Source organism: Lathamus discolor, chromosome 3 (assembly GCF_037157495.1).
Source record: "Lathamus discolor isolate bLatDis1 chromosome 3, bLatDis1.hap1, whole genome shotgun sequence".
Classification (NCBI taxonomy): Eukaryota; Metazoa; Chordata; class Aves; order Psittaciformes; family Psittacidae; genus Lathamus; species Lathamus discolor.
In genome coordinates this window covers 88,958,636-88,981,177 of record NC_088886.1, presented here as the reverse complement: position 1 = coordinate 88,981,177, position 22,542 = coordinate 88,958,636, and the positions used below count along the sequence as shown (strand labels likewise).

The window sequence follows — 22,542 nt, the reverse complement described above, 5'->3', positions numbered from 1 at the left end:
AACTTCATGTTAATCATACTGCCACTATGCTACTAATTTTCTGTTATTTTGTACTTTGGAAATTTTTTTTCTTTAGCCTTTTATTCCTACATCAGGAAAACCAGAACAGAAATATAGACAGGTTTGGGAATTCTGTAGAGTACACAATGCCACAGAAGAGGCTAAAAGATTGTCAAGTAAGATGATAGGATTGCCTGCCCAGTATAGTTTCCTGACACCCATGAAATCCTGGCAGTTGATACCATCTGCAGAGTGTTGCTGCACACTCTAATTATAGCCTGACTTGCACTAGGTATTGAAATAATTTACACCTATGTAAAACAGAAGGGTCTCAATGCAATAGCAGATTGAGTTAGAACCACTTTTCTATTCATAAAGACACTATCAAGCAATGGATAATCAATTCCTTTAAGTACAAGTCACAAAAATAGGAACTATGAATTAATTTTTTTAGTAAAGTATATTAAGGATAGGCCTAATATAAATGTAAAAAGGACACAAATCAAATTACATAGCAATGATTTTAATGAGAATGAAATACCATGCTGTAGAAGCTAGATTTCTTTTTATTACATTATTAAGTTTGTAACTTTATGCTGTATTTTGATGCGTGGTACGTACGTGAATGTTAAGACCTAATAATTATTTTTATTCATAAAATCCTCCTGAGTTTATGTTGCATATCACATAATAATTCATAGAAAATGCTTTTTTAAAATCACAAAAGCAGAATAAAATAGTAAAACCCCTGCAGTCAGAAAATACCAAGCGAAGAAGATAAATAAAAGGGACATTGAAGATGAAGAAAGGAGGAGGTCTGTGGAGCATGAACAAGTAGACTGGCCAGAGAAGTGTCTAGTAGCTCTTTAATGACTTATATGCTCTTTGATGGGCACATTACAGAAAACAAGTACTCTTGCAGAGTAACTTATGTGAGAACTTGTTATCCAGGGAAAATAATAGTTTTGACATCAGCCTGTCAGGCTTTGTACATCTTTGATATAATATGTTTCATACCTGTTTAAGGAGTAAATTCCGTTTAGATATAAGTCAGTTTCCTGTTTTCTGTTTGCAAAGGGTAACAGGAACATGTTTATCTACATTACATGGCAAATGTTACGGTTCTTCAAGTAAAGGTGCATTACATAAACACTGTAGCCAGATCAAAAAGAAATTGATTGTTTGTTTTATCCATTGAGCTTTCCCTTGCATTTTCCTGTGAAGCCTGAAAATTGACTCCAGGTCTAACATTTCTCCTGAAGCTAAAAGCAAGTTCTGGCCAATTCTACAAGAGTTTTGCAACTTAAGAAGTCATAGGCATTAACTGTAGAAACTGTTGTACATGACTTCTCTAATCACACAAAGACAATTAATTTAGGTATCATAACCCTGTAAGTCCATCATTGGGTTATCTGTTTCTGAGAACAATAAAAATATCTGTCCAGAAGGCAATATATGAGCTGCAAATGTCATATTGCACACATTGTTTAGAGTCAATCCCTGCACCTACTGTCAGACACCACAAGACACCACCAGAGAACTGCTACATCTTTCAAACCCTTCCACAAAGCGTAGTGCTATATGAAGTGTCATTGCATCAAGGACCTTGTATCTTCTCCCAGCCATAGAATCCCATAGAATCTTGTATGTTCATAGTGTGGTGCAAATAATTTTCAGGTGTTTGTATAAAAACGCACAAATATATGCAATTGCTTAGTGTTAACATTTTAATTGTATGTTAGTTGATACTGTACCCTAAGTAGGCTAATGTACTGGTGACCTGTAGAACACATGAAAAACTGCAAAAATAATAAATGCTGTTAGAATTTCTTACTTCCTGTGATCTGAAGTGTTCACACTTTGGTATTCAGGTGTCAGCTGGCCTTCAGGGTGTACTGGCCTTCAGGGTGTACTGGCCTTCTCTTTCCATCTCGTCCATGAAGTGTAACAGCAGAGAGGAGGATACCAAGTGGTTTAGGCCTTTTTAGCTAATCCCTGAGTCTGGAAGCCATTTGCAGAGCCTATAAAATACCATGTGTTAAGACTGCTGACTCAGGAAGAAGATGGATGAATATATTCTCCCAGAATCATCGAATGAGCAGATGCATATTCTTCTGGAATATTTAGATGCTAGTTTGCTGTTCTAGCTTGAATATCAGTGTCACCTACAGAAAATCTCTCTACACAGCAGCAGTTATTTAAGATTATTTCTAAAGCCAGGAGGAGACTTTTGGTCAGTGTATTACGTACAGCTGTACCCTGTGTTTCATATTAATTCATAAGAAATCAATACAGTGAACTCAGATGCACTGTTGAATTATGCTATATCAACTGAGCTTTGGAAATTTGCTGAGTTTTATGCATTTGAAACAAGCCACGTATGCTCATAGCGTGCGTTAGTCTATAGATGTGGTCACTCATTTATATGTCTTAGCTCTTGGAAATTCAGTCACTGCTTCGCACAGGTGCGCATTGCTGTCAGGCGTTGTGAGATGCATTTTAGTAATCTAGGGAATAAATTATTACACTTGAGCCTTTGCTGATCTTTCCTTTCAGAAGGAAATTGAGGGAGTTGACCCTTGAAGTATTTTGTAGTCTTGGTACTAAGCATTAAATAACAGATAGAAGCCATAATAACTGAAATTGATCATATGGTGAGCTGTGCACTTAACTTTGGTTTTGTGTGTTCAGTGCATTGTCATCAGTGGGGAAAGTGGTGCTGGAAAGACAGAAAGTGCCCATCTGATCGTCCAACATTTGACCTTCTTGGGAAAGGTATTTCTTAACCAATCATGTAAAACTATGAACAAATCCTTCCAACACTACCTCCAGTTTCCACTTTATTTATTCTTTAATACTTAAAGATGTTCATGTGAATTGTCCCACTTGAATTAGGGACAGAGTGATCATGCATGTGAGAGTATTGAATTAAGATACTAGAGAATGACCCACACCAAACCATTCAGTATTTTTTTAAAGAGAAGGTGCCTGATCCTGAGTGTTCAGTGCCTGTACTTATTTACAATAGTTATCAAATATACCTTGTTCATTTATACAGTAAAAAATGACAGATCTTGCTGTGGCATAACATTAAAATGTTATGAGTAATGCTGTTGTCGCAAAATGACGGGAAAATCAAGTGTGTAAAGTTAACCTTAAGTAGGTGTGTTTAGTTTTAATGGTTTCAGTGCTCTGACTAATTGTATGATACCTCAGAGGCAGAACAATTGCAGAGAGAGAAAACTCTGGGGTTTCCTACCTGTGCGAGACTTCCTCATCAATTTGTTGGTCTTGTTGTTTTATAAGTACAAAGGTTAATGCAGTATCTAAGTCCATACAAGCATGAGAAAGGGATGCTATGCTTCTGAAGCAGGAATTGGATTATGGTTAAACAGTATATTCTTTTCATGATCCTTCTGATCTGTATCTGTTCTGTCAAGGCAAATAACCGTGCTTTGCGTGAGAAAATTCTTCAAGTAAATCCTCTGGTTGAAGCATTTGGAAATGCCTGCACTGCCATCAATGACAACTCAAGTCGCTTTGGAAAATATCTGGAAATGATGTTTACACCCACAGGAGCTGTAATGGGGGCAAAGATTTCTGAATATCTACTTGAAAAATCAAGGGTCATAAAACAGGCTGTGTAGGTATATTAATTGTCTGTCCTTTCACATTTATGTAATGTTTTTGTTCTTTTAAATTGTCAAAAATCTTTCATTTAAATACTACCGTGTCTTCTGCTAAAGCAGTAAGCCTTTGTATAGTGCTATGATGACAAGAATCATCAGTTTCTTTTGGAGTGGAAGCTAGAGTGGCTCCATTCTTTGGAGGAATATTGTAGTTGGTTGGGTTTTCTGTGTTTCACAGCTGCTAATCCTACAACATTAAAGCAAGTGGGAGATTTGCTATGTATTTCAGTGAGCTCATGATGAGAACATCAACTTTTACCTTGTGCAAGATGCCACAAGATGCCACATGTGCTTTAAATGGATATATTTTTATTTTTTTTATATAGGGGAGAGAAAAATTTCCATATCTTTTATTATATTTATGCTGGCCTTTATCATCAGAAGAAGCTTTCTGAATATAGACTTCCTGATAAAAAGCCTCCTAGGTAACTATCACTCACTTGTTTTAACTGCTTGTTGTAATTAGCTATTGATCAGCTCTTGTTTTCAGTATGATGCCTTAAAATCTCTCTTAATCCTTCTCCATCCCTCAAGGATCTTTTTTAATCCTCCCAAGTGAAGAGGATGGACAATAAGGCATTGCATTATTTGTATGTGTTTGAGAACTTGAACTATTTAAAGAGGAGGAGAAAGAATCAAGCTTATTATCATGTGGATGTTCTGTTATACTTTCATGTCAGGACAATTGCCTTATGATTTCTTACTCTAATGCTTCACTAAGAACCCAGAATATGCTTTGGAGATCTTTTTTTTAATTGGTATTTGTACTTGGGGTGCATCTGATCTGTATGGGTGAGGGGATGTGTGTGAAATGTTGGTAGCACTATAATAGATACTAAGAAAGAATAAGCAGAAGTTAGTGCAACAGAAACAAAACCTTGTTATAAATTAGCACTAAAGTATATCATTGGAAGATACTGAAATATATGCTCTTCCCAGTTACTGAGGGACTTGCTTTGAAGTCACTGGAGATTGTACAGGTGTATCTGCTAGTATGGTGCTTTCTTTCTCACTCTCTATTTAGATATATTGATAATGAAACTGGAAAAGTAATGCATGATATTGTTACTAAAGATTCCTATGGAAGACAATTTGAAGCAATTCAGCATTGCTTTAGAATTATAGGATTCACTGATGAGGTAAGAGATCCAGTTGCTAAACCATTATTGACCTTCTTTATGAAAATCACCTCCAGTGCTGCCTGTGCACAGAGTGCCGTTTGGTTTTGTGGATATGCATCTGTGCCACAGAATCTCTTGTGACAGAAGTGAACTGTACAAGCATAATCACACACTTGGAAGCCAAGATCAGTCTGAGGTCTTGGTACTCAGGTGGGTCCATCCACAATCCTCTGTCACACAGTTTTCTCTGTCAATAGGAGCTTATAGAACTTGGTATCAGAGGAAGATACAAGCTTCAATAGCTATTCCAGTGCCCACATTTTTCTTTGATAGGCTAAATATGTTCTATATATCTAATTGGATTCCTTAAAAGTGCTTCTTGTCATCCTTTACAGGAAGTGTACTCAGTGTACAGAATTCTGACTGGAATCCTAAATACCGGAAATATTGAATTTGCTGCCATTTCTTCACAACACCAAACAGATAAAAGTGAAGTTCCCAACCCAGAAGCCTTAGATAATGGTAAATGTATTTTAACATTATCAGTTCTGTAAATGCAATATGACTGTATTTGTGAGAATGTCTAACTCATGGTAATAGTTGGACAATGCTAGTGTTTTCCACTGCATGATCACAGTCCTGTATCTTTTTCCCCACTGTCTTTTAGCTGCTGCACTGCTAAGTATTGGGTCAGAAGAACTTCAAGAGGCCCTAACCTCCCACTGTGTTGTAACACGAGGGGAGACTATTATCCGAACAAACACCGTGGACAAAGCAGCTGATGTGCGAGATGCCATGTCTAAAGCACTTTATGGCCGTCTCTTCAGCTGGATCGTAAATCGTATTAATACGCTGCTTCAGCCAGATAAAAATATATGGCAAGTTACACATCACTGAATTGTGTACTTAGTGTGCATATGGGTTCCTCTGTTTGTAAATTTTTGATTTTGCAGAAAGGGTGCTGTGTTTGTTTTGGCTAAGGCTTCAAAATGGCTTTCATGCTGTGATACTGAATTCTCTTACCAGGACATTAACCCCAACAGATTCAAAGAGCTGAGGGGAATTTAGCACTGAAGTCAGTAGAAATTGGGTGGTTCAGTGCTGTACAATTCTTTAGAGGCATGTTTCTGATGTAGTGAACATTAAAATCATACCAAAGGCTGGTAAATATCTGGAATATATTGCAGAACTTTAGTGTGTATTCACAGTCCTTGGAATCCTTCTGCTTTTGTAAGCTGGTAATAAATAGAAGTCTCAGATTATTATTGTGCTGCTACTTGAGATATGTGTTTTGTTTTTTTTTTTTTTTATTTTTTCATAATTACAGAAACATTCACATTGTGCATCCTTATGATTTCATTGCCAGGTACTGATCTGGCTGCTATGGTCTTTTCAGGCAGCTGTAGAGATTTGTAGAAACAAGAGAACCCCTTAGGTGATGTGAAAATCCTCCGATTCGAGATCTGTACTTGGCTGTACTCACTATATTGTATAGACGTGGCCTCATACATCCTTGCAGTTCTGATGGTGACTGGTATGAGTCTGCTTGAACTACCGCATGGGCTTTTAACAGTTCTCCTTCTAGCGGCAGCAAACTTGGTAATTACCCTACTGGCTGAGTATAGCAAAACCATGCTATTAAAGCTTGATACCTTTTGTCCACCTGTAGGAGCAGACAATATCTTTATTTGGGATCTGCCTTTTGAAACCACTTGTTTTAATATAGCTGCTGTCTGTTAGTACGTACCTATGATTCGCCTGGCTTATTCATGGAAATTTGAAAGAAGCAAGTGAAAAACAAAACTGTTAACAATGCTGAAAAATTTCACAAGTTGTCTTAAGCTCAAACACACTTTTTCTTTTCTCTTTTTGCATCAGACAGATTGAATCAATTACGCAATCTTGGTTACCATATTTATTTTTATTGTAACTTGGTGCTGCCCATGATGAACTTTGTTTGTATTTTCACATACAGCAATACTGAAAATGGGATGAATATTGGGATACTAGACATATTTGGATTTGAGAACTTCGCAAGAAATTCCTTTGAACAGCTGTGCATAAATATCGCTAATGAACAGATTCAATTTTATTTCAATCAACATATCTTTGCACTTGAGCAGGTAAATTCAACTCTGATGTGGTCTAGTTGAATCAGCTGTCCTGAAAGACAGATCATAATCTATACATCATAATCTATAAAATAGGTATGTGATTTAAATGCAAGATAACAACATCTTTCAGTTAGAGTTCTGTAAATAATGTTATTGGGGGATATAGAGTATTGCTGTGCGTCATAAATGATCTAATGATGATGTTGCTTTTACTGGTTCGGTATTGAAACTGTGCTGGTGACTTTGTAGATGGAATATCAGAGTGAGGGAATTGATGCTACCACGGTAGAGTATGAGGACAACCGTCCACTTCTAGATATGTTCCTTCAGAAGCCCATGGGTCTCCTGTCTCTGCTAGATGAAGAAAGTCGATTTCCTCAGGCAACAGACCTAACTTTAGTTGGTATGTGCAAACAAAAATTATGGGAAATAACAAATGTATTTTGATAGGGCAGAATGGACAACTAGCTTAGTTGTCCTGCTAAGGCTGTGCCGTTTCATTTGGCACGTATTTGTCATTGTGCTTCATTATTTTCCTCTGCCTATGTGTTTTCTGTTCTTTTCATATTGCTAAAGTTATATATCAGGTTTCTAGGGCTTGTTGTCTTTCCATTGTTATAAAGAAATAACTTGTGTCTTGTCCCTGTATGAGACCAGCATCAACCAGCATTTGTCTCCATTTACTGAAGGGAAGGCTGAGACATTGTAGAATCTTGTGTCTAGGACCACCCTGTGAGCAGCATTAGTGTTGAGAGTAAAATTTAGATCTTCCAGGCTTCTAGTCCCATGTTTATCCAATTAGAAAATACTGCTTCACTCCAGATTATCTCGTCATAAATAGAAAGTGTGTGTTATTTCTGGTGTGCCATCTGGCTGAATATTTCCCTTCCTTCGTGCATATTTTACATATATTTTAACAAATCTTGGTGCAAACTTTAAAACATGGAGAGCATGCCATGTTTAAAATGGTTGCCCTGCTTTTTATTTACTAAAGCTACATTTTCCCCTGCTGTCTGAAACAGAGTTGCAGTTCCTTCAGTGGAATGTGCTGCAGAAACTCAAACTGCTAGAGAAAAATAACAGCTGCCTGTTAAACTGCATGATATATGTACAAGATTTTTCACTTCTGCTAAGCTAAGTTGAAACTTGAATTTAAGTCACAGGTAGAATGAATGCTGTGGTTTCCTTCCAGTCTTTTTTTGTGTACTAAAGCTGTGTGCTTCCCTGTTGGTCCTATAAATCAGTTAATACTGATATTGAACTTGCACTTTCACAGAGGCGCTTGCCTTGGTCCAGTGCCTATCAGTCATACTGCTGATCTATACACAGCACAGCAGGATCCCTCAAGGAGACAGCAAAGTGGGATATTTCTGTCCTCTCCAGATGTGCCAGACAGTAATTAATTCTGCCACCCTCCTCCCACCTGCTGAAATTCCAAAGTTGGTTCTTCTAGCTTTAGGTACAAGCTTGATTAAATGTTAATAGAAAGAAAAAAACTAATAAAAAATATGAACAGATTCCAACATTAGAAAAAACATGTTGATAATACTCTCTGACCTACGCAAGAAGACAGAGAATTTTATCAATTGATTTTGGCCTGAGGTCTCTAGTTGCTAGTTCAGATAAAGAAATATGACAACAAGTTTTACTGTATCAGCACTAATTTAATTTCAGACTATTAAAGAGCATACAAAATGTCACAGGGTATAAAAGACATTTTTCTCAGAAAGTGGTGGGTTTTTTTCTGTCAGCTCTTTAGAGGTAGTCATAGGAAACAGAAGGCCTCTTTAAAAGAGGTTTTAGTTAAAACCCTCTTTTTCTGTAGAAGTTCAAAGGTAAATGAGAGATGGTCCCAGCAGGAAGACATTAGCATATACTTAAAACATGATGCTCAAAGTCAAATGAATGGGGAAAGGAAGACAGGGAAAATACAAATAATAGGCATTTAAGCAAGCAAGTTATATGCACAATTTTGAATGAATATAGTTGAAATAAACCTACCCCAAACCCTAGTTAAGCAAATATGACCGGTGGTTACGCTTTCTCATTGGCCCCTCTGTTTGATAGTTTTCCGTGCATGAAACTATCCACAAGGAGTGGGATTTGAAAGATGGTCTTACTGGACTAGTTTAGGATGAGTTGTTCCATTCAAAAGTGGCAGTTTGGAAGAAAGCACAGAGAGGCTGGCACACAGCTATTTCTGAGCAATCTGATAATCTATGTGTTTATAGTGGTTCTGGCTTCTTGAGCAGCAAATTGTCCCTGGTTAGGATGAAGATTTTACTTAGTCACTCTAAGTTACTTATAGCAATCTCTTCCCAATGTCTAGATAAATTTGAAGGCAATTTACGATGCAAATACTTTTGGAGACCAAGAGGAGTAGAATTGTCATTTGGTATTCAGCACTATGCTGGAAAGGTAAGCCCACATGATTTTTATTCAGTGCAAATAACTGGTATGGGAATTACTTGTTTTATCCAAAGTTTCTGGTTTAGGATTTTAATTTTCTTTTTTTTCCAAAAATTTGAGAGGCAAAATAATAAAGTTTACAGAAATGTAGATTCTACAATAAAATTTTCATGTGTAGTAGTCTCTTTTGGAACCTATCCTTAGGGTTCTTTCACAAATTGTGTAGACAATAACCACCTTTTATTCTGTAAGAAATCTGGCACCAGAAACATCATTACTGCAATCATTTCAAAGGACCAATTCTCTGGAGCCAGAACAGGCTACATGATTGTTAACATCCTGTAAATGCCAGTAGTTCTGTGTGTGAGTGTATAGAAGTATACGCACAAAATGCAATGTAAACCAGCGTCTGCAATAGAACTTAAAATCCTCTAGAGAGCATTGGAAAGACTGGAGCTAGTGAGCACAGATGTTTTCTTGTACTCTGTAGCTTCTAACTTCTTTTGTTTTTAGCAGTTCACCTATTATTTTATATGGGGAATAATGGGCCAGTTGTTTTACGTAACATGAGCTTTGCTTGTGATTACAGTTCCAAGTCTTTGTTTATGAACAAAACTGAAATAGCCATGTTTTATATAGTTATCAAGGAAGTCCCATCTCTGGCTCATAAAACTCCAGAATTTTAAGATATGTTCTAGTAAACCTTGTCCAGCTTTCTGGCTTGTTAAGAATAACTAAAATTTCACACAGGTTGAGGAAATTCTTTGTAACCAAATGGCCAAGTTGTAAAAACACTGCTGGCTAGTTCTGTATTGCAGGAAGACATTCAGTTTCTGTGTAAACTGACTCCAGTGCAATTGGGCTAGGGAGGAATATTGCTAGTTTCTTATTTCATACATAAATTACCAGTTTAAGCTTTCATGAAGTATCTCTGTTATATTGCATCATGCATACCATAGTTACATGTGACAAAGCATAATGCAACATGGTTTAAGCCACTTAACCCAATTTGATGTATAGTGGAATGCTATGAATATAGGTGCCATTTATAGATATTTCCCATTCTGAAGACAGTACTGTAGCTGTACACTTTGCAGATAATTCACTGGCATGTCAGAGCCAAATTAACTGGTCTACTTGATCATCCTCTCCACATTTTAAAAAATATAGTTGGGGTTTTTTTGGCAACTTTTCTGATTCTCTTTCCCATGCTAGGTATTATATGATGCCAGTGCATTCCTTGAGAAGAACAGAGACACACTTCCTGCTGACATAGTGGTGGTCTTGCGAACTTCAGAGAACAAACTTCTTCAGCAGCTGTTCTCTAGCCCATTAACAAAGACAGGTATTTTCTGCACAGCTTTGCTAACGTTGCAACATGTTCAGCTACGTACTCCTCCAAAATTGTAATTGTTTCTAGACAGTTTTTTTTTTTTTTTAATTTTTTCAGCTCTGCTGTTTAAAGTTTCCTAGATAGCTAAAATGTTAATTACCATATTTTATTATTTTTAAAACATGTGGACGTGAATTCTTCTAAAAAACACAGAAAGATTCATCCCTCACTCCAGAGAAAGGGCGAGAACTCATTCTGAGAGCAGGATGAGAATATAGGAGTTTCTTGGTTCTTAGTCTATTACTGAGATCAATTCTCAGTTGATAGATTGCACCGTGTCTTACAATTCGTAAGCGCTGCAATGTAGATCAAGTTATTTTGAAGTTAATAGCCATCTATTTAGAGGCATAGATGCAATAAATAAAGTTTCTTACAGATTATAAAAAAAGCATACTTATCTGCTAGAATTAATTCAGTTGATTTAAAACTTGTTGACACTGACTTTTATAAAAGTGCACTGATTTGTAGCTGAATAGAGCAGCAAGATGAACTTTGATTACTCCACGGATAGATGACAGAATACCATTAACCTGTACAAATGATCTGCAGTATACATGCAAACAAGGCAACAAATGTACACATCTATCAATACTTTCCTTACATGTAAAATATTTTTTTCATAAAGAGTAAGAAAAAGATGTAATACTAAGGAATGATTTAATTATGATGGATTGTATTAGACTGCAAAATTCTTGTAATCTGATATGACATATTTAAATGATGTTGTATTTTTAGGTAGAAATAAGTGTACGTGCATTAGTTGCGTGAAGGCTTATTGTACATAGGCTGTAGATGCAATTCTGTGCCTGTGCAGCAGCCCTGTATGGGATTTCTGCATCCTCAGTAGCCCAGTCATAGCCTCTGGTGGTGCATCTAGTCTCTCTTGACACTTCTATGTAGAAAAAGAACATCTGGAAAAAGATGTATATTAGAGCCTTCTTTGCACATGTAAAATTGATAGCACAGTATCTGTTTATATTCTACATAGGATAGATTCCTGTTAAAATATCTCTGTTCTTTTCCTGTAATTAGAAGGCTCTGGGTTACACCCCTTCAAACTATGCTTTTAAAGGTTCCTGAGAGGTGAGGAACCAATGAGGAATCTCCTTCTCCTTTCAGCTATGACAAGCTGAGATGGAGACGAATATAGTGTAAGGTGGAGTAGGACTGGTCTATGTCCAAGTGGGGAACAAAGAATCTTTCTGTCTACTTCTGACATTTGAGTCTGTTAAACTGGTAAAAGAGATTCTTTTACTCAATGCTAGATGGTTCAAACAAAGCAAAAAATAAGCTCACATCAGGTCAAACATGCCTCTGCATCCTTTTTTACTAGCCATTTTATACTTTGGAGCTCATTGTGAAAATGAAACAGGTTAGGTGCTTTGTCCCATTTATCAGTCCAAATTGTTGTAAATATTACACGTTTGATCTTATTGCCATTTTTAAATCAGAATGCTGATGCTTTCATGTAAAGTAATTTTCCTCTGGCTCTTCAGAGGTATTTTCAGTGGCAGCAGCACTCAACTTGGGTATTTTGCACAAGATGCATAAAAACTTCAGTAAGAAGATAGTTCTCATTGCAGTAATGTATAGTTACCATGTTACCAGGTGTATTTCCACTTTTTTTTTTTTTCATTAATTGTATGCTTTCTGCCTCCTACTGTAGAACATCTACCTTTCCATGATGAGCGTACAGCAAGTTCAGTGTTACATGTATTTCTGTCAAGTTGGTACAGGGCATCCTGTTAAAAAATGATTGTGCATATGCTCCTGTGCATGATAAGAATAGCTTAAAACCCTTATGTCATTTTTATCTTTTGGAAAGTCTTTGTGATTTTACACTCTTTTTTTCCGGCTGTCTAATATAATTGGCACTCACAGCCTGTGTTGGGGCCTCTGTGTTCTCGAATCAGATTGTTGCCAGGTTTAGTTTTGGCAGCTTGCAAGATAAATGAAAGGTTTGGCTGAGAACAGAAGGTATTGCTGGCAATGCTGCTTCATCTCTGCTCAGTGAAGAAAGATAATGCTATTCTTTTAACTTTCTACAAAGAAGCTTTTGTAAACAACAGTGACTGTGTAAATACTCCATCCTACTCTGTCCTTGCTTCTTAGCTTTCTATCCCCCATTCAACATGTGCTTCATTCCTAAAGCAAACCAGAAAAAATACAGAGTAAGGTTCATAATCTTGATCATTTTCTCCAGCTTTTTGTAGATTACTGAGTGATGCAAAAGTTAATAATTTACATGGAAGCCATATTGCATCTTTCCAGGTAACCCTGACTTGAAATGAGCCTTCTGCCAGAATCTCTGGTGTTTTGTTTGAAGATGGGTGACAACACATTCTCACATCTGCTTGCAACTAGCGTTGGAATTTGCAGTGTAGGTGGGTTTTGCCAAGCAGCAGTCTCCAATATGTGTAATAGTCACTAGGTGGTGCTATCCCTGAAGCAAGAGGGAATTTGTGAGTGCTAGCATGGGTCTGACAATTACTGAAAATGTAGTTCTTAAATACCAGTAAGAACAAAAAGATGCCTTTCCCACCCTGAGAAGATCCTCTGTTTGAAGTATATTTATATAACTGTCATGTCGGCTGTCAAAAACTGAGCAGCAGCAAGAAAATAAATATTAAAAAGACCAAATTTCTTTACTAATTTAAGATCATGTTAATCCCTGCAATTTATCAAATATACTTATCCCCTCGTAACAAATGCTCCTATTTCACATTAGCAGACTGGAGTTTAAAGGGCCAGAAATTAACAGCAGGACATTAAATATAAATTTGTAATAGTAATGTATGTTTAAGAGAGTACACAATTACTGATACAAGATACCAGAACTTAAACTATTCTGTCAGTAATAGCGTGGTGTGTACAGCATGTTTTGTCATCTTTCAGTAGAAACTTAGGCACATTCAGCACGTCTTGGAATCCGCCCTTTCTATGGTTCTTTATGAACATATTCTAGTTTAATCTAACAGTTCTCCCAACTGCTTCCATATTTGTCCAGAAAAAAACCCAAAAGTTGCTGCTACCTCAGTTGAATGTGCATGTTCCCATTCAGAGATAATGTGTTCCTGATTGCCTCAGGGTTTAGTTTATCAGCATCACAGAGTTTTATTAGCATCAGAGAGAAAGGGAATCATGTGACCTAGAAAATAGAGTCCCCTTGTAAGAGAAGAAGGCTTTAATTGGCAAAATTAAGGAGAGCTTTGGTACATTCACTAGTGATATCAGTGAGGTGGTCAGGCGATTTGACTCACTGTCCTGATATTCCAGGAATACCACCATGCCAGTGGTGGTACCATTGGACTGCTTGGGCAAGCACCACTGGGGCTTTCCAATATTGCAGCTCCCTCTTCCACTTTTCCTCTCTCTTACCTTATGTCCCCAGCTGACCAGATCATGCTGGTGGGACAGGGAGGTGTTTCAGAGGGACTTCATCTTCTCAGAAAAGCTGCAGCACAACATGATTCTCTACGCCTGAAACTCAATTTCTGCAGACTTTTTTACCTTCTATCACTCAGACATGTAGAGCTTTTGTCAGGGTTGCTCTGCTGTGCCTTGGGTCCTTACTGGAGAGAGTGAGAGTTGCCACCTGCAGAGAGGGAAGGGGAAATCCTCCAGCCTTCCCACCAGCAAAATAGAGATGCTGGGAAATGTCCTTGTCTTTTGCTCTGAGGATCTGTATGGGCTGGGCTTGGCTGTCTAGATACACAAAGCCAAGTATCATTACCACTACAGCAACATCATGTCTAATAATTTTGGTAGCATTGGGTATTCTTCGCAGATTCAGAGTCATATAGTATCAGTATATCATCCATTGCTAATTAAACACTCCTTGTTCATGGTGCCTATGTATTTGAACATAATCTGTCAAAGAGAACTGGGGTGAAAGTTTTCACAATCTTCACTGAATAGTTAGGATAGTGATGTTTTAACCAAGGAATATCTTTCACCAAAATAGGAGGGAAATAGTTTGGTTTCTTTTTTTAACCCATTATAATTAGCCTGCCTAAAGGTCACTTCCCCTCCTCAGTATTGATTTTTGGTCTGTGTTCTTTGTGCCTTTGAGTCTCCAGCCCTGCTTACAGCTTTTAGACAAAAAATTATTATAAACATAAACAATGCATGTCTCATAAAAAACCCCAACACAACCAACTAACAGACCATGTGCTGAGAGAGAATGTGAAAAAGTTTCAGGCTTTCTCTATGCACGCTAAAGAACACAGGATTTAGGACCTTTCGCAAAATTACTTCAAAGAGTTGTTTTCACCACTGCTTGTTGACAAGAGTATTATCTCAATATTAATTTGTCTGTAACTATTATATTGACTGATTCCTTATGAAGAGTCAGAAACTGAAGGAAACAAATGGATTTTCTTGCATTTCAGTCCCTTGAACAAATACTACCGTGCATAGAGTGAAATCCTGGCCAGCTGAAATTGTAGATGCTTTTCCGTTCTTTTCAGTGGAACCGTGATTTGAGCTTGTCATGTTTGTCACTGTGCATTCCTATTGAGCACAGCCCTTTCTCTAGTGATAAGTAGTGGGAGGTCTCTTGGCTTGACTTTTGCACTGAAGTAGAGCATGTTTTCATTTGGGCTTAGCAGACTTTTTTCTTTTAATTCCATACATCACAATAGAGAAAAACACTCAAATACATCTTAATTTCGCTAATTTATCCTACAGTAATATCTTTTTATAATGGTACTTTTGTGTTAGTGTTTTCACCTCTAAGAGATATCTGCAGACACTCTAAGTCACATGAAACAGAAACAAAGCCATTGTAATTATAATTTCTCTACTTAAAGATGAATCAGTATTTATATTTTGTAAGAATTGGATCAAGTTAATGGAAGCTATATGTTTTCACTCAGGACACAGAGGCTTTCCTGCTTCTGACTAGTCTGTATGTTAAAAGCATATAAAAGTTAATAATTTTTGCTTTGCTGCCAGTGTGTTGTGTGCAAAGAGAGGCTTTAAACCACAGCTGTGCAATGTAACAATTGTGAACTTTACTGGGTTGCAGATGTGGGACATCAGTAAACTAACTTAAATATAGCTTAACTGCATTTGGGAGGTGTAGGGTGTTAGATTACTTTTTATTTAGTGTTTCTATTGAGCATTTTACAGGTCAGTGTTTCTTTTTTCTTCATATTCTAAAGTTTTGTGTTACAGGACAAATGCAGGACACAAATACAAGACTTGCTAGCAGCAGGATCCAAAATGCGGCCTAAACTAGCCCTAAAAATGGAACTCATGTAGAAACAGAGCCATCAATCAGATCAAAGTTAAGGTCTCAGTCCTGCAAAAGCTTTATATAAGCCATAATAATTATTTACTGTTGAGAATAACTCCCTGTAAATAAAGAGTGTCAGTGAATCTCTGGAATTGCACATGGCAGTAAGCACAACAGCTGTGAAGGGTCAAGTTAGATTTATCATGTTTATGTTTGGTAAAGGGTGTTGCCCAAGCAGAAGTCCACTGGTTTTAATATGAGATTTCACAGGGTACATTGTACTGAAAATGGGCAGAAGGCATAGATTTTTTTCCTTCTTATTTTTTTTTTGTCTCCAAGTGTCTGCAAATTCAATCCTAAAAGTGTACAGGTGAGCAAGTGTAAGAACAGATCTTGATGAGCTAACTGATTCTGTTCATCATAGGCCATTCTTAGTTGAACAAATCTTATGAATATTTTTCTTTACCTTCAGAAGAGAGGAGGTACCTCTTCAATTTTTATGTTACTAGCCTAACTTCTCAATTCTATAATGAACATTATCTCACAGTAGTGAATAATAATCTTAACGCTTCACTGTATACTAATTAAATTCAAAATGTGTTGATACTGAGGAAACAAAAGCTGTATTACATAGAAGATTTTACCAGTTTTAATATTAACTAGTAGACTGTGGGATCTCACTGTGCAGCATATACAGAATTTAAATAGAGAAATATTCAGAGAACATTATACGGTAGTTGTTTTAATGAGTAACTTACTAGGCAGTTTTGACAGGCAGTGTGTGCTGTAAGGTCAGACTGTGTCAAAAATGCTTGATACATTATTGGAGGCATTCAGTAGCTTTCAAGATCAAGTCCTAGAAGAGCAATTATTTTTAAATTTGCTGGTGAGTTTGCAGAGCAGACAAATTTGTTGAATATTCAGATAACTGTGCTGGTTTGAATATCCATAATGGTTTTGATGTGTCCTTTACAAAGAATGTGCTTATATTTCATATTCTTTCAAAATAATTGAATTAGGGGTTAATGTATCCGAGAGATTAATGTAGTTGGTGGTGGAAAACAGACCTCTGAGTCTCTGCTGGATTTTCTGTATTTGTTACAGAGTATTCCGTACTCAGAGAGTGATGTCTTTACTATGAGTTTGTACTTTTATCTATTTTCTTTATTCACTCACCCTACAGCAAACTGTAAGGGTCTGTACTTCACTAAACCAGAATTATCTTTTCTCTTATTATTTGACTTTGTCTTGCTTATTCCAACCTGATTTGGCTTGACGTAGGAAAGCATATAACTGAATTGCCTGGACAGGAGGTCATAGCGTGTGTCAGAGACAGGAAATGCATTTGTGGGTGTTTGTATGAATGGGTATTTGTTTCATTAAGTGTGGAGATAAAAATACAAGAACAATGTTTTGAATCACCACAAACATAACTGATTTAAGGCTGCGTGGAGACCTCATAGCAGCCTTCCAGTACCTGAAGGGGGCCTATAGGGATGTTGTGGAGGGACTCTTCGTCAGGGACTATAGTGACAGGACAAGGGGTAATGGGTTAAAACTTAAACAGGGGAAGTTTAGATTGGAGATAAGGAGGAAATTCTTTCCTGTTAGGGTGGTGAGGCACTGGAATGGGTTGCCCAGGGAGGTTGTGAGTGCTCCATCCCTGGCGGTGTTCAAGGCCAGGTTGGATGAAGCCTTGGGTGGGATGGTTTAGTGTGAGGTGACCCTGCCCATGGCAGGGGGGTTGGAACTAGATGATCTTGAGGTCCTTTCCAACTCTAACTGTTCTATGATTCTGTGATTGTGCTCTGTCTGTGATAATATATGGAAGCACTGAGATCCAGAGGAGCAAACATTCAGCTGAGAAGGCTTTGAGACTTGATTAAATTAGTAGTCAGTATCATTACTGCTTAGATTTAAAAATCAGGGAGGCAGTGACTTTCATGAAGTTCTGTAACTATGTTTCATGCTAAACTAAGGCTTTTAAAAGACAGCTTCTCTCTTGAAGTGTCAAAACCTGGTTTTATCCTGTCTAGTTTAGGGTCTCAACCCCTAAGACTGATAGTCATAGTGAAGTCAGAAAAAATGTTCCTCCATTTTATTCCATGTCCTTTTGGTGAAATCATTATACCTGATTTTTTACCACTGAATTCATTAGGAATCTTCACTGGCTTTAACAGGATTTTGATCAGACTGTGTATGTAGGCAGCAGCTTCAGCAGCAGGTCCTAAGTGGTGGAGTACGTGCCATAAAATGTGTTATACATTGCATGGAGAGGAAACATACTCTGTAAATACAAACAGTGGGCTGGAAATCACAGTTCTTGACTTCTCCTGGGTTTCCTGTTCATTCACTGGCCTAGTAGAAAATTATTTTGGCCTCCAGTTGAACTGTTAGTGTTTGATGACAGTCCTGAGAATGTCAGAGAAAAGATTCTGAGGTGTGAGCTACCAGAATGCTTGCTGTTGCTTCATACTGGTGAAGGAACGTAGATAAAATACTGAGATGACTGCCATGTTCATAATAATCAGACTTTTACTTTTCTAGGTAAAGCATTTGTGATTGGGTATGTTTGGGGAATCCTACCTAACATGCAAGAGAAAGGATGTCAGTTACATAAAACAGTGAGGGAGACCAGAGCTGCATCAGCATGTGTGGTAACCATATTTTCAGCCTGTGTATGTTTTTAGAAATATTCTTCTAAATACCTCAGGAAGAAGAAATAAACTTCTTGTCTCTCTTAAATAGAGGTAATCAGAATAAGGGGGTTTTGGCTCATGCTGAAACTTAATGGAGAACTCCTCAACAATGAAGTCTTCACAGTAAATACGCCTCTGTAGTTTTCTTCTAATCTCAGTTACAGATGTGGTACAGGAGGCAGGGCAATCTGCTGGGGCAACAGAAAGCCTTGTGTTGATGGTGAGGTATTTTGCCATAACCGCAGACTGAGCTGTTCTGTAGTGTCTGCTGTTCCTCAGAAATTTTAAGGTTTGTTGCCCAGAGCTGATTACATGCAATGGCATCAAATCATACACAACCAAAGATATGGATGGAAATTGATATCTGAAAGAAATGGCGCATGTCTTCTGTCAGTATATAAACTATAAAAAACTGAACTACAGCAGCTGCGAGACTGACCGGATCAGGCTGTGGCCAGCCTGTCAGTCAGTCTCCAGCTAGTTAGGCTACAGACTTGACTAAAGAAAATTTTGGACACCAAACAACAGAAGACTCCAGCATTGTTTATACTATATCCTCCAGCTGCTTTTTCTAAGCATTTTTTCTATTTCTTTCTTTTGTTTTCTCTTTTGTCTAGATGCGTCTTTGGATAGTTAGCTCTTAGCTGTACTTAGTGTGCCGCTCCCCTCTGCCACCCTCTTTTCCAGAACCATGTGTCTCTCCCTTGTCCTCTGCCTGGGAACCTGTCTATCACATGATCAGGCTACAGCATATGTGCTTTGCCTGCTGTCTGTAAGTTTGGTCATGTCATGGGACTATGATGTTCTGAGAAGGTTTGTTTGTCTATCCTATGATCATCTATGTGCCTGTGATATTTCAGCAAATGTCTGCATTTCAGTGAACACGCTCCCAGTAGAGTCAATGCTACACATATGATTGAGTTTATTGAGCATCTTGCTTAAGGTAGCCATTATGGTTGTGCTTTAAAAATATTTTGGGCTCTACCACAAGATAATTATGTGTCATAATCTGTTATTCTTTACTAGGTGAGGGTAAAAGCTGACTTTTTTTGCTGAGATCATACATTTACGTGTCTTGGAATATAGCAGGCAGTTTGACTTCCATTTCATCTCAGCTGCTGTCAGTGTCTTTCTTCCCTTGAATTCTACAAGTCTACTAACCTACTGTGTTAAAACATAGCAGCGATGGTGCTTACAAGCAGTTTTATTTGTTGCTGTTAACATGATGCTGTGTTTGCCAGTGTGGCTTACTAAATGTGGGAAGTGACCACTGAAGTGTCTGTAGTATATGCAGTAGAAAGCGTAGCAGCATCGAATTTACTCTCAGATTCTCCAATCCCAGTTTAGCAACATAAAGCTTTTAAGTATCTGTAAATATGATCTCTATGATACCATGCTAGTAAGACCAAAGAAACCTTTAGTCTAATTGAGACTCAGGATCAGAATTCATTGTGGCATATATTTGTAACTTCAAATAATCTGGGCCAAAAAGAGCATCTTTTTTGCTCTTGAAGCAATTATATATATAATTAGGTTGTTGCCAACTGAGCTTCACTGTTACCAAGTTTTCATGATTATCAGATTCTATTTTGTAATATGGATCAGATTTTGCAAATACTGTTTATTATTTTTATTTGCTTATTCTGAATAGGAAGTAAAGTGATTTTCTTTTCCGAATAAGCAGCAGTGGAAGTGTGTCTGTATTGATAATTGTATTCCAAAGACAGTATTTTTATAAATATATTCTTGTGTAAAATGTGTAGTGTATGAGAAAATTGGATTCTTAGCTTTTTGTTGCACAAGATTAGCTTAAATGACTTCAGTGACTGAAAAGAATAGAGTTTTGATAGTCAGTGACCAGATTCAAATTAGTACCCAATAAAAAAAGTACATGTATTCATTTATAGTTGGGCTAAGAAAAGCTTAGTCTTACAGTAGCAGAAGATGAAAATACATTATGGAGATAAGCAGTCTACTTCCTTAGGCTAGATAAAATGTACTGAAAGGAAAGACAGAGAAGAATCTGTGTGTGTCAAAGACATTGTCTGACTCTGTACCTCTTCTGGAGTGCAAGTGCTTAGCTGTGATTAGAAGTAGTGTCAATGAAATATGAATGCATTGTAGCATTTCTGACCATATTATACTGTATCTACATGGTGTTTCAAGTAACCCCCCTTTATCTGAACCAGAAGCATGAAATAAATTAATAAAATATATGAGGATAAGGAAAGATCTTGTACTGTGCCCTCTATATAATAGTAATATCCCTGCTACAGCTTGTACAGTAAGGTGACATTGTCATTAGGCTCTTTCTCTGCAAGTCATTTGCACTTCACAAACTAGACATATCAAAGCTTAATGTAATTCTTACCTGGCATGCTCTTACTTTGGGAGGAATGACCTATTGCAGACATAACCAAAATGAGGTCATAAATACAGTGCTAATATTACTAATATTTGCTTGATATTACTTATAGAGCCCATCACTTAAGAGTAATGAAGCACTGACAAACCATAAGTAACATCAGAACATCCCAGCTAGAGTGTACTTTTCCTAATTAGTATGGAAAGTCAACTGCTGAACAAATAATTAATTCAGCCAGATCATACAGTGAGTAAGTGCCAGGGATGCAAGTGAGAAGCCAGTGATGCTGACTAATCCTTTCTGAGGTCTAGAGAGCTCTTCCAAAGTCCAACCTGATAAAGAAAAAACAATTTCTTCTTTCTGTGCTATGTAAATACCTGAAATACTTTCAAAACTTCTCCTCCTTGGCTTTGCATAATAGAAGAGATGCAGTACCTTGACAGTATGGTCTTTCTCACCTAGATGAGATGAGGTGTTAGTGAAGAATATGTTTGCAGAGATGTGAGATCTCAGACAACTTCAAGACAAAAGGAATTTTGCTGAGCACTGGCACAGTGAGCTTAGCCAGTGGCTGCATTGATTTTTGTGCTGCTACTTCTTTTTCTGTTGGAAGCCCTTGGAGCATTTCGTAAACTTTAATGACTGAAACTTCTCATGCATTAATGACATTCCTAACTTTATTGAACAGAGAAACACTGGGGCTGACTTCCCCGCTCACACAAATGAATCCCAGAGACCTTAGTCTCTGTTCTGGCAGGCACATAGGTAGGAGCCTTAATTTTTCAGTTGAGCAGTCCCATTGAACCGAAAAGGAAATGCATGTGTATGAAATTAAACATGTACATTTTTAAGAGACTAATCCTAATTTCGGCCATTAACTTCACTCTCCTCCCTCATGAATGCCTTTTTAAAAAAAACGCCAACCAAACAAAAAAAAAAAACTAACCTAAGAAAAATTTGAGAGGGTTTTAAATTGCTTAATTGATCCATTTTATGTTGCATTTAATATAGGTAATATTTTATTTGAGTCTACATGGATGTCACTTGTATTTTCTCCAAAGTGTTAACCATATAATAGGTGTGAAGGTAGGCTTCTGAAAGGCACAGTGCAGTCTTTTAACCTTTTAACCTTTCAAGGAACCCATGGCAGTTTTAACTGGCTATGTTATTATCTAAAAATGTTTATTCTTCAAATATTGGTCTTCTTCAGAAAGTAGAATAACATTTAATTATTTTTGGTGTGTAAAGTAATAAATGACTTTGTAAATGAAAATCGAATGCAGGGACTGGTACCAGATGTTTACTGATTATAAACACCATGATAACTCTTGGTGAAAGATTTCTTACTATGTAGACTAAATTTCAAACCACATTTATTCTGTTTATTAGGTTTATTGGCTTAGACATTTTAAAGATAGGTAGTTATTTTCCTGAACATGAATTACTTGAGATGACTAATTCATGAACTTTCATTGGAGCATCATTTCTTCTTAGGAAGAAAATACTGATAGCG

At 37.2% G+C, this 22,542-nt stretch overlaps 1 protein-coding gene across 1 annotated transcript in view; it reads left to right on the top strand.

Annotated features, from left to right (window-relative positions):
- The window catches only part of MYO3B (myosin IIIB), a 195,543-nt gene that overhangs the window by 92,697 nt on the left and 80,304 nt on the right, over positions 1-22,542 (top strand). The window contains exons 13-22 of the mRNA XM_065670620.1: positions 2,692-2,775; positions 3,441-3,643; positions 4,016-4,114; positions 4,714-4,828; positions 5,206-5,332; positions 5,478-5,688; positions 6,786-6,933; positions 7,174-7,327; positions 9,254-9,342; positions 10,549-10,678. Coding sequence (XP_065526692.1) covers positions 2,692-2,775; positions 3,441-3,643; positions 4,016-4,114; positions 4,714-4,828; positions 5,206-5,332; positions 5,478-5,688; positions 6,786-6,933; positions 7,174-7,327; positions 9,254-9,342; positions 10,549-10,678 — 1,360 coding nt within the window. The remainder of the gene's footprint in view (positions 1-2,691; positions 2,776-3,440; positions 3,644-4,015; positions 4,115-4,713; positions 4,829-5,205; positions 5,333-5,477; positions 5,689-6,785; positions 6,934-7,173; positions 7,328-9,253; positions 9,343-10,548; positions 10,679-22,542) is intronic.